Consider the following 12424-nt stretch of genomic DNA (forward strand, 5'->3'; position numbering starts at 1 on the left):
CAGCACCTTACACTGTTCTCATGCTAGGACTGTCACCTTACGCAAGTTCAGAGGATATTCTCTGGAGCAACAATGAGATAAAAACACACCCTGAAGACATTTATTCTAATGCATTACTTACATTGACTCAAACAACTGCATATAGTGTTCATCTCCACGTCCTCCTTCCACCTCATGGTCCAACTTTAAAATGATTTCATTCTCAAACTAATAAAGAAAGCAAAAAATTGAAACATTGAGCAGATATCTAGAGGTTAAATAAAGTTTGAAATGACATCATATGAATATTTTCGCATAGCTACATCACACATCCCCAAGGCTTGAACTTATTCCAGTTGCATAACACACTCCAGACTGAGTATCTCTAAATGATAGTTCCTTAGTAAAAACAGACAAAATAACCTGAGGACACAAGGTTACATTGTGTGTACTGTGGGTTTTCATAGAACACCTCCGATCTGAAATGCTGGATTCCAGCTCGAAATGGAATCACTTCCACCCGGACGAAATATGAATGAACAATCCTACAGTATGCAGTGCCTTATTTAATTGCTGTTTGTTAGCTCTATCTATGCCTTAACTAGGAAGCATTGATATGTTAACTGTCAAAAATAGCAAACAAGATATCTAAAAGTTAACTTTTCAGTGTTACAGCACTTTCCTTTGGAGTCAGCAGCCTTATTCCTCTACTTGTAAGGCAAGATAGCACCTTTTTCTGCTTTCTGACCTGAAAAGGAATCTATGCAGCTTGTTTGCAAAAAAAGACAGAAAACTTGTTAAAATTTCTCCAGTGACTCACAGTGTGGCAGCAATCCCTAATCAGCCAACTCTTAAAACCCCAAGGGCTCTAGGTTTTACTTTTATCCCAAACTTAGGCTACAGAGAAGCACTCTATCCCAGTCTGGGCAGTTGTTTCTCCAACTTCGACCTAACTACTGGGCTCAGTTGTTCCCACGACAACTTTCTGAGAGCTGGGTATCTGAAGCTCTGATCTTTACTATTTGCCTCTCCTGTTCTATTCTGTAACAAACTCTTATGTATATATTCACAGGTAGCTTTATCTAATTAATTGAGGGAACAATGTCTTCAACATTCACAAAAGATAAAACAGGTATTTTCCAAGTTTGCCACATGGGTTAAAATAAAAAAATCTGGAAAATAATGCAAGTCTGTAAAACTGTAGTCATTAGTATGTACCTAAATCATCAATGCCAATAGCTTGACATCTTTAAAGTCCTATAAACTCCAGGCAAAATCTCTGGAAAAGTTCAAGGTCACTAATATAACCTTAATTCTTAAAGAAATGGAAGTACATGTTAGATTGTATTTTAACCCAGCACTTTGCAGGATCACATCTTAACTATAAATGTTATTGTGTTGCAATATTAATATACAGTTGCAATTTGTCACTTCAAATCTCTTGCAATACATTATACACAGGAAAGTGCTTTGTCATATTGAAAAAATTAAGTCAATTTACCATGTTTAAATAAGAATTTGTAATTAGTTTGCAAGGTCTCAAAGTTCAGGAAATGAAAATAGTGGAAGTTATAATAAATGCATATGATTTCTTCTTTCTTCTCCAAGAGGCTTAAAACATTAAGATTTGTACATTCAAAAAGTGTCATTGAAAGATGATATTTCTTAGCAACAATGGAAACACAAAAGATGAGTGCTTTTTATAATGGAAAATGAAAAATACTAGTCGAAAAGTTAAAAATATACATGAAATATCTTAAGTCAGGTGGAAATTTACTGGGAATGGATTTTAAGAAAAATATACCCCCATTAATATTGTCCAGTGTAGACAAAGGCATTTGGGATGAAATTCCTGGGCAACGTCTATTATTGTCCCCCAGATACAATCTAAAACAATTTAGAAAAAAAATAAAGTGTTCCAAAGAGCTGATTTTAAAATAACCTTACTAAAAATATTAATCTTGGAAAACAAAAAACTAATTAATGTAATATAAAAATACTGCACAGCAGAAAAATAATTCAATAAGCTTAGCAGAAAGAAAATCTTAATATTGAAATGTTGCAAGTTTTAATAAGTTAGAAAAAACCTTAAAAGCAGCTGGCCTATTAGCATGATTTTTCCAAAGCTTCAAATATTATGTTGTGAAGAAATGGGTATCTTTTTGCACCTGCAGGTTGGAAACAGCACCAATACAAGTACAGCACCCAAAGGAAAACCCCTTAAAGGCAGAGTCACTCTTTTATTGACCAATCTCTAACTGATCTAACTAGAGAGGGAACACTTTTTATCTTCTCCAGTAACCTCAGCCAGTTTAACGCTGTTCTGTGCTCAGCCTTCACTGAACTCCTTCATTGTTTCTAAGCCACTTGTCTGATAATTTCCTTTGATCCTTCGTTCTTTATCTTTTTGGCTTCTTAGATTAAAATCTAATCTAAAATAAATAAAGAAATAAAATCGAAAATTAAAATGTCTCCAAAAGTTTCCTAGCATTACTGCATCCCCACTAGCATTCTTTTTTTTTTTTTTAAACATTTCTTTACTGATTTTTCATTTACATTTCTCAACGATTTTTCAATTAGATGCAATCTTTTACCCTCTATTGCACAGCAACTAACTTAACAGGACTTTGATTCAAAGCCCAGACTTTTAGTACTGCTGACAGGCTGCATACACCCTTTCACTATGCTTTCCTTCTGTTCGGGTATGGCCTCTGAAGGGAAGCGGCATACATGAACCTCGAAATTTTACTGAAGCTACAACTGTTAATTCTTTTTTCTCACCCAGCTATGTGTATCATGTTCAGACACCATCAGCCATGATACCCATTTGTGAAGAATCTGCACCATCAGAGAATTAGAAGTTTATAATGCCAACACATTTTAAGTCTCTTTTAATACAGCTGTACTTGTCTTCTTTATGCAGTCTCAATACTTCCTAATCCTTCCCCCCGCTTTTCTACTGAAGTCTTTGAATAGCATAAGAATAAATTATTCAGATATAGCAAACATATATTAATTTTTTGTTTCTAATTTTTTGTATAAGCACTGTATGTTTCATATTCTGTTAAATAATGCATGGTGATGCAGCAGAAAGGAAAATTGCTTGTTTATGTTGTGCCTGTTCTGTTGCCCTACCAGTCAACTAGAGCCACACTAAAAATGAAAGCTTGTTCATGCCCTGGGAAAAAGTGCCCATGTTCAGACGGGCAATTTCTTCTAAGGATGCAACACAGGAAAGACAAGAGTAAGAGAAGCATGCGGAAGGGTGCAGATTAGAAGACATTTGAGAGAAGCAGTGAGCTTGCTTGAAGCCTTGGATGCACCCCTGAGGGCAGAACAGAAGAAAATCCACGCTCTACTCAAATTCAGAGTTTTAAGTTAAAAATATTATGTGCTCGCTTCCAGAGGGAATCTCTTCATGGTAGAATCCCTCAGCTTTCCTTCTCTCGCAGCAGCGAGCACGCTCCGGCACTGATGCAGGAGAACTTTGTTCCAGAGCACCATCACTCAGTCAGCACCCATCAAAGCAACAGGCAGATGCAGTGCAGCCAACCCCAGGTCTGCTGGGCCACCTTGATGCTGCAAGCTGCTCTTGGGAAGAAGACTGAAGAGGTGTTCTGTTGCTTCTCTCAAAAAATGCCAAATAAGAGGGAACCTTATTTTTTCTGAAGAGCCCACAAACATTTTTGGTTTGTTAGGAGTACTTTACAAATGCACTGTGATCCAGAACAATTCTTTGCCCTCTCTGTTACTTGTCGGTTTTGCTGCTCCAATATTAGCTCTTGCTCTGTAATTAGAAGCCAAATTACAGACTGCCAGTGGAACAGTACATACTGTACCAATATGAGAGAATAAAGAGCTTTCACTGAAATGTAGCGGTGGTACTGAGAAACAGCAAAGAAAAAAAAATTACTCTCTCTGGTCCGGGCTGAAAAGAAGTTTAAAGGGCTCAGAATTCATCTGTATTTAGTGTGTCTAAGATAGGTACGCAGTGGTTTCAGGATAAGGCAATATTAAATAAAAACATCCAATTTTTTTGTAGACATAAATCTGCAAATGCAGTGCAAGTCAAGCATCAGTTAAAAATCATCCACCTCTTAAATCCTTCCCCAGTACTTATTCAGCAGGTAGGGAACTGATTACTTCTCTAAGAGGCAATAATTTCACAGATGCTGGATCTGACCAAAAAACTCTTTCTAAGCTTTTTTCCTGCAGGTTCTCAACAAGCCACAAAAAAAGCTGGCTGCCTGAACCAAATAAATAAAAGAGCTGGCAGGAATACAGAAGAAAGTTTTAATGTCTCTGTGCTAAAATTCAGCCCTGGTAAGGCTTATTCCTCCACTAACTTCAGTAGAGGTTGCCTAACTGTACTTGGCATGAATTTGGCTTTAAAATTGCCTTCTTATCTAATTAAAAGGCCACAAGAGTCTCCACACCCTTGAATAGACTTCAGTGCCAACCACATATCATCTTTACTTTTTCTACATGGATTGGTCTGAAGCACCTAGCTATACAAACTGAAATAAACTTTGTTTTTGCTAATGAGATGATTTCACATGCTTCTAAAATCCTTCAGTATAATCAAATTCCAAGAGTATGAAATATGAGAGTATGATATGGGTATTTCCTGCAAGGAGCCTGCTGAGAACGCTTGCATTCACTCCTTTAGTGAACTTTCGCAGCTCTTAGCTCAGAGAGATGCATGACTCCAGCAGCTTCACAAGGAGTAAACATCTACCCTCTAGTCCCATCAACTGTGTAAGCCCAAGGACACGTCATCGGTCAGAACTACTTGCTCTTTTCAGCAATGGTCCGGGAAGAAAGTAATTGTAGAATATTTCCACAGATGGCTTCAGCAATTGATGGAACCAATGAGAGATATTAAAGTGAATATTCCAAATATGAACAGAAACTTTTATTTGGACAGAAATATGAATACAGATGAACTAATATTTCCTAAGCCAAAGTTAAATCTTTAACATAACTTGGATCCACGTTTACTTGAAAGATATTTTCTCGACTCTGCAATGAACTAATCCGTTGGTTTTGCTTTTTAAGGTATTTTAAAGGTTTTGTTTTTTCTTTCTTTTTTTTTAAAAAAAAAGCTTTTCATGTCACATTATCAGTTACTGCAAACACTACTAGTTTGCTTGATGACATGCCCTGCTTTGGGAAGTCCTGATAAAATATAAAGCTCGATTCTTTGAAGAAAAGATGGCTTATCAGTATTTGAAGAATGGGACTCTTTTAACATCATGTGTCCGACAGATGGGCAACTTGCTTCCCTTTGTATCTGAAGGAGAAGTGGATATATGTGCAGCAATAAGTTAATTCTATCCACACATACCTAACGCATGTGGACTAGCTTACCTTTCCGAGGTTTCTAGCTCTGTGAGCTAATAATAGATAGAGCCTTCATGGTTAAAATTAGTAGATAAAGCCTTCCTCCCTACATTTTTAGTTAGACTTAAAATTATAAGTTTATATAAAATTTCTTCTCGGCAAATGGAAGTTACATGTGCAAAGTAAAACGAAGGATCACAAAGAAAATGCATAGATCATAGACCTATGTATATATTCCATTATATGAAGTATGTATGTAAATAATATGTCATTCTTAGGATGACCACAGGTGAAATTTGGTTTTTTCTGGGATTAGCTATATTTTCCTAGAAATAGCTAAATAATGTTCCAGTTTGAAAAAATTAAATAACCTTTATATACTTACCTCACTTAGAGTATACTTTTCAAAAGGAGTCAGGTGAATAATAGCACATATATTGCATACAAGGGAGCAAGACACCTGAGCTAGCACCAGCCCAACGTATACGGCCACACAGACATCTCAGCACAGCACCCCACCAAGCCAGTGAAATCAGCCTTTCGGGGAAGCTTAGTAACTGGTGTGTCAAGTACCAGACAAGTGCTCTGGTTTCACTGCCAGTACAGACTCTGCATGTGACTCAGATGTCTCTGTATGTGCTCTTTTCCCCCCGCCTCCCTCTTATGAGAAGTTAATTAAATTTAAAAAGAAGAAAAAAATCAGTACAATTATGTTTTAATTGAATGTCAATGAGATCTAGACTCGTGCGTGCCTAAGGCAGTCTTGAAATGAAACTTTATCATTCTCAAAATTTTATACTAAAGCTTTAATAAAATATCCTACTAATATAAAATGCCAACTTCTATTTCAAAATCGTCCACTAGTACAAGCTAGAGTTTGCATCTGCGTATCAAATCATTTTTGATTCATATTCTTCCCTTTTCCTAAATGAAATAGCAATAATTTTAAGTAATTAAAGCTCAATGCGCCTTTCCTTTAAAAATATATTTTAAAAAATTACCAGAATTGCCAAACTTACAAAGGCAGTTTTGAGAAATTTATCTTAATTACCACATCCATAAGAATGGAGAGAGGAAACAATTCTCGATCGGTACGTGATTTTAATTTCTGAAGTAGAATGATTAGAATCCATTGACACATCCCTGCTACATTAATAAATCAGTGCAATCTGATAAAAACCATTAACTGTTATCCATAAGCTGTAATAAATATCAATGTTCTCATTATTCGGCAGTTAAAAAATCACCTGAGACTTATTTATATAAGCATAAGTAGTGATTTAAGGGTCACTTAAGTGTCTTGCATCTCCTAGGCTCTTCAGCTGGTGCCCTTGTTAATCAGTCAGCTGGATGAGTTTCCAGGGTTTTTTGATCTGTACAGATATCCCAAGAGATGAAGCATAAGCCAAGAGCAGGAAACCATTTTTAAGAAGGCAAATATAGGGCTAATAGGACACGGAGGGAACAGATGTGCAGAAGCAAACTGTTTTTTAATCTTGGCCTTAAACCAAAAGCTTTGTGGTAAAATACAGACCAAAATGGAAATTCCATCTGCTGGTTTGCTCTGCACTTAGTTGACCCAAAAATGCCCCATATGACTTAAAGCATTAAAACATAGCTGGGTATAAAAGAGTGACATATTTACATTTACTTTCTTAAGAATCTCTAGAATTATGACTTTTTTGTTTGCCACTTACTGCTACACAGACTGTTCTGAATTAATAATTTGGGTAAAAGCAGTGTCTACATCTCCAAGTTAAAATCTACCATGTAAGGCACTGTACAAACACAAAACAAGGTAAGTACATGCCCCAGAGGGCCTGCAGAGAATGGAAAAGTTAAATAGAAAAGGACAGATGCTGAATGCCCAAGGACCCACAGTAAGCAGCATCAGGAGATCTAGACTGTATTGCCAAGTGTCCTATCCCATGAACCACACTCACGTGCCACTCAGGACTTCCACAGACTTGCAACACAACAGTCAAGTGGGGTTGTTTTCTTTTTTGGTTTTTTTTTTTTTTTTTTTTTTGAGAGAGAGAAAACACTTCCAGTTGGAAAACAAGGCTTAATCAACAGTGACACCAAGAAAATCTGTTTCCCATTACACCTTTTTTAAATATTCATTTTCCCAACTAAAGTTTCAATATTATATATTCACAGATTTTACTTTTCAAATTCTTTCGAGTTAGTAAATTGTAAAAAACAAAAAAAACCTGTGTTCTTTTACATTCTGCCTTTTTAAATGAAAGGAGGGATAAATATAATAACTAGAACACAAAATATTTTAATATCAAAATATTTAATTTAAAATTTGCAATTTAAAAATCTTTTTCCTCATCAAAATTTCAGTAAAAAAACATCTTAGGACTGTCAATTTTCCACAGGGACCATTTCTCACAAAACAAAATGGAGAAAAACTAGGGTTTTCTAAGAAATCTAGTAATACGTGATTAGTTTCATACTGCAACTTAAGTCAGATATTTTGTATTAAAAAACTGAAGTTACAGTGTCTCAAGATCTATATCACAAAGAGGAATCATACAAAAATTTAGATCAGAAGATACCTCTGGAGGTCATTTAAACGCAACCCTTACCTAACACAGGACTGACTTCTATGTCACCTCTGGTTGCTCAAGACCTTGTCCAGTCAAATTTTGAGCATCTCCAAGAATGAAGATGCTGCAACCTCTCTGGGCCCCCATTCCAGTGCTTTACTGCTGTCATTGCGAAGAACATTTTAGTTAAGTCCAACGAAAACACCTTGGAGAGCCTACACTCACTTGAACAGTAGTTCTTCCTTGTGCTCTAAACTCTTTGCATTTTAGTTTCTGCAAGCAGAAAACCCCACACTACACATTTACCAAAAATAAAATCATTACATGCCATTTTAATGAGTTTTTACACAGAGTACCAATTTTTTTCTGTGCATATTTTCACAGTGCTATTATTAAACAGTTTCTACACAATTTTTTTGTTATTACCTTTTTGAATTCTCCTGTCCTTTGATATTCACATAGCATCATGTCAAAAAAGATCGGGATCGTGGCTTTTCGTAGTTCAACTTCTGGAATAAGAGTCATTTCCAAGATGGGCCCAACCATCCCCGGAATAAAGCAAATTTTATTCTGTCCTAAAACAGGATGGCAAATTGGGTATTTGAATAAACAATAAAATAAACAATAAAATTGTTAGGAGATGATTGAGGATATGCAGCCATTTGAAACAGTGTTGTAACCATCTATGTTAGTAACAGTCTTACTGTTACTCACTTGTCTCCATTCCTTCTCTAAAGCAGGTAGCACAGTAATGGACATTGTCTCATTCCAAGATGCTAGAATCCAGTACCAGAAATAAGCATGTACGCCAGCACACTGAACTGACACTTTCGGGGAATATTTCCATTTTTCAACTATTGATATTTCCTCACAAATCTTTACGAGTGGAAAATAATCAAAAAACTAAGAACCCCCCAAATTCTATCAGTAGGAGAGAACTATACAGTATGTTCCCCTTTCTGGGCTATAAAGGAGTAAAAAATTCATCTCAGTTCCATACTGATGTAACTCTAAGCATAACTGAACTATTATTTCAATAGTTTTATGCAACATTATTTTTCCTTCTGCTCACGTTGATTTAAATCTATATTAATCCTAGTGAAACCACTAACATCAGTAAGATTGAAAAGAAATTTATCATGACTGAACCACTTCCAATACCTACATAACAGATCTGTGTAATTTCTGAAAACTAGAGAAATTCGCATGTAACGTAACTATCCATTCACCTCTAAAAAAACTTCACTCTCCTAAGCAAGCCTTGGGTAACAGTAGTAAAAAGAAAGAGAAATCTCCAGCTAAACAATAGCAACATCTATCGCTTGAGCAAGAGGCTAATCTCACACTTGCCTTAAACCAAAAAAAATCCTTAGCACACAACTTTCTGTAAAAAAAGCTCTTTTGAAAGTCTATCCTGCCATCAGCAACTGTTATTTCCACTTCAGAGATGAAGGGCAAAATCTCCTCAAATATCACAATTACTGCACTGGACAAAGGAAGATAATCTGCCTCAGAGAGCCAGTCAGTTTATAAATTGAAAGGCACTATAAGTGAAGGTCACAGTATGAGATCCTTTGACGTGCATTTGCCTGTGTGAATCTTGCTTTAAATAGATATCCCACAAATGTGGTTTATACCTGAGACACTGTACTGCTTTTCAAAACGCAGGTTCCTTTTTGTTAAAGATATAGTAAGAGCTTGAAAATTATAGAAAGTAACTGGAAAGGGCATTTATTATTAAATGGCACATTTAGTTTGAAACATTTTTCAGTCTGCAGGCCCTTGTTTTACCAGTGGATATATAGACCCAGTATTATTTGAATAAAGTAATAATACATTTGTGATATTAGAAAACAATATCCTGGTCTTCAACAATATGCTAGACAAAACTGTCAAAATGCCTTAAAATACCAGGTCAATCTTTTACTTTTCATAATATCCAATGAACTTCTGATTATGACTGTCTGCTGGTAAAACATACTTAAAAATATTACTACTTTTTATATTAATTAAACAAAATATCATATCCATTAAGCAAAATATCATATCCACTCAACTGGCTTTTCGTTAACTATTTACATGAACACTGAATTGGAGAAGAAAAAAAATTCAATTCAAGTATCTTAAAATTTTGGGTACTGTGTGTATTCTGGCTAAAATTTTAAGTCTGCTAAAAATACTCCCATTATTGAAAAAATACTTCTCTACTGCATACACTAAGAACATTTCACACTATTCTTACAAGATTAACTTCTGATACACAGCGATTCCATGAGTTTCTCTGGAAGAAATGACTGCATTTTAGCTGAGTTGGCACAATGATCAACTCAGAAAAAAGAAACGTTATTTGCTTATGCTTAGCACTCTGTTGAACTGGCACACAGGACCAGACCAGAACTGGCTTGTGGTCAAGAGACCTGACAAGCGGATAGAATGGTTGTAAAAGGTTATGTCTTTTCTCTGTTAACATTCTGATGAAATCTGGTCTTTTCATGATTAGCTGTCTGAAATTTGACATCCAGCTTGTATTTCAAAGTATAATCATACATATTATCACAATTATCTTCATCTCATATTTCAAAAAAAATGTGTTTTTTTTTCATAGGACAATACATTATTGTTCCATCTATTCCAAACTCTCAAAGACGCAGTTGAAAAACAACGCTGCATACAAACTGTAAAAACGTTAATGCTCTCATTTTGGAATTGAAACCCAAAGGGAATCCAACTCTGAGTCTACTAATTTCTGGAACTGTGGAAACAGACTGAACAGAAACCTTCTCAGGGAGATTTATCTGGTTCTCAATTTCAGCAAGATAACGTTTCTGAAATCTTCCGAGTTCAGCCTCCTTTGTCTGAAATCTGAGAACACCTTGCAAGTTCTCTTAGAAATAAAAAACAGGCAATAGTCATACAATGTTTCATGCCAGTTGCAAGTCTAGTAGCAAGAGTAAAAATATATTTTAAGGTCGAATATTTTAAAAAGCAGGTCATGTCAGATTTTTTTTTTTTTTTTTTTTTTTTTTTTTTTTTAAGTGAAACATGACATATGCTTTGGATTTGGTTGCAATTAAGTTCATGTATTTACTCACCAAGTTTGTACCACATGTCACGGATAGCAAAGCCAATTAAACGTCTCATATCTCCGTATCTAGAAAAAAAGAAAAAGGAAAGATATCTTTATCATTATCGGTATCATCACTTTTTTACAAAAGTATAAGATATAAGCTAAAGTATATGTTTTCGCTTACTTGTTCTGGATTTTGTTGTATTTTGCATGGGAAAAATTTTCTAGTTGTAGTGAATCTTGGGTAATAAAAGCCACAGCCAAATGAAAATAGTTGTTCCACAGCTGTAAATTGAATATAAGGAAGTTATAATGATTTGAGCAAAGCAGGAGTAATATTAAACCATGCATAATGGTGAATAATTTATGAAACCGAATGCAAGCAATATGAGATTCTTACATTATGCAAAGATATACATCATTAGTATTATGCAATTAGCAGAAAAGCAAGAGAGATGAATTTTAATAACCACTAGTATGCATTTGCTCTTAATAACACAGCATCTGAATAAATATTGCTAAAAAATATTCATATGAGATTCATTACCTAACAACATTAAACCACAAACCATAGCAGGGCTAGTGAGATACAGTACATGCCAGCGAATCTTTACAACGTGGCGCTAAAGGCTTCCCATGTAATTACACTGTATTTAAGAGCTTCTTCAAAAGGCATCTACCACCTTCTCTTTGGGCTCTAATTAAACAACAGACTTGGGTGAAACCCTAATTTATTTCAGTAAGAGTTCTCTACATTAAACAAGGACAAAATAGGGCCTTGAATAACTAGTACTGAGTCATGTACTTGAACGGAGAGAGCAACCCTTACGTTTACAGTGCACAACCTTTGTTTCTGAGAACGGATTACTTGTTCTCCAGAGATTCAAAACTAAATCCCCCTCTCACACGCTAGAGATTGGAACGAAAACAGAAACGGCACCAAAAATTCATGGAGACAAAAATTTTCACGTGTGGTCAATGGATGATGATTCAAGAAGATCTGAAGAAAATACTATTTTCAAAAGCTTCTAAACAGCAATAGTTTTAGACATTTCTTTTAAAAACTTATCTGTATCTAAAAACATGCATAATGGTGTTACCAAGACTACAGAAAGGCAACAGTAAATGCACTTGGCAGTAACTTAAAGTATGAAAACAAAATAACATGATTACATAGCTATTAATTCTGCAAGGTGAAATACAGTCCTAGGTTGGGGAATGTGCACTAAATGCTGTAGAAATGCTACTGTCTGTCCATTACAATCTGGAAAACTCTCTTGTGCAGAAATAACCATGAAGAACAGATACCAACCCCCCAAAAATACACACAAAGAATACGGATATTTCCTATACTAAATGAAATTCTCAAACACCCTCTTTAATGTCAAAAAGCTCGTGCGTTCAATTTATTCCTTCTGCTAGAAGCCCAAGGCTTTACTAAAGCTCTCCTTAACGGCCTTTGCTCACTCCGCAGCCCTTC

The 12424-nt window shown here is 35.4% G+C and overlaps 1 protein-coding gene across 1 annotated transcript in view; it reads right to left on the minus strand.

Annotated features, from left to right (window-relative positions):
- Positions 1-12424, minus strand: part of DOCK2 (dedicator of cytokinesis 2) — a 226577-nt gene that overhangs the window by 40014 nt on the left and 174139 nt on the right. The window contains exons 31-34 of the mRNA XM_026098443.2: positions 11129-11229; positions 10970-11028; positions 8304-8452; positions 122-207 (exon numbers count right to left, since the gene is read on the minus strand). Coding sequence (XP_025954228.1) covers positions 122-207; positions 8304-8452; positions 10970-11028; positions 11129-11229 — 395 coding nt within the window. The remainder of the gene's footprint in view (positions 1-121; positions 208-8303; positions 8453-10969; positions 11029-11128; positions 11230-12424) is intronic.

The sequence above is a fragment of the Dromaius novaehollandiae genome, chromosome 15, assembly GCF_036370855.1.
Source record: "Dromaius novaehollandiae isolate bDroNov1 chromosome 15, bDroNov1.hap1, whole genome shotgun sequence".
Lineage (NCBI taxonomy): Eukaryota > Metazoa > Chordata > Aves > Casuariiformes > Dromaiidae > Dromaius > Dromaius novaehollandiae.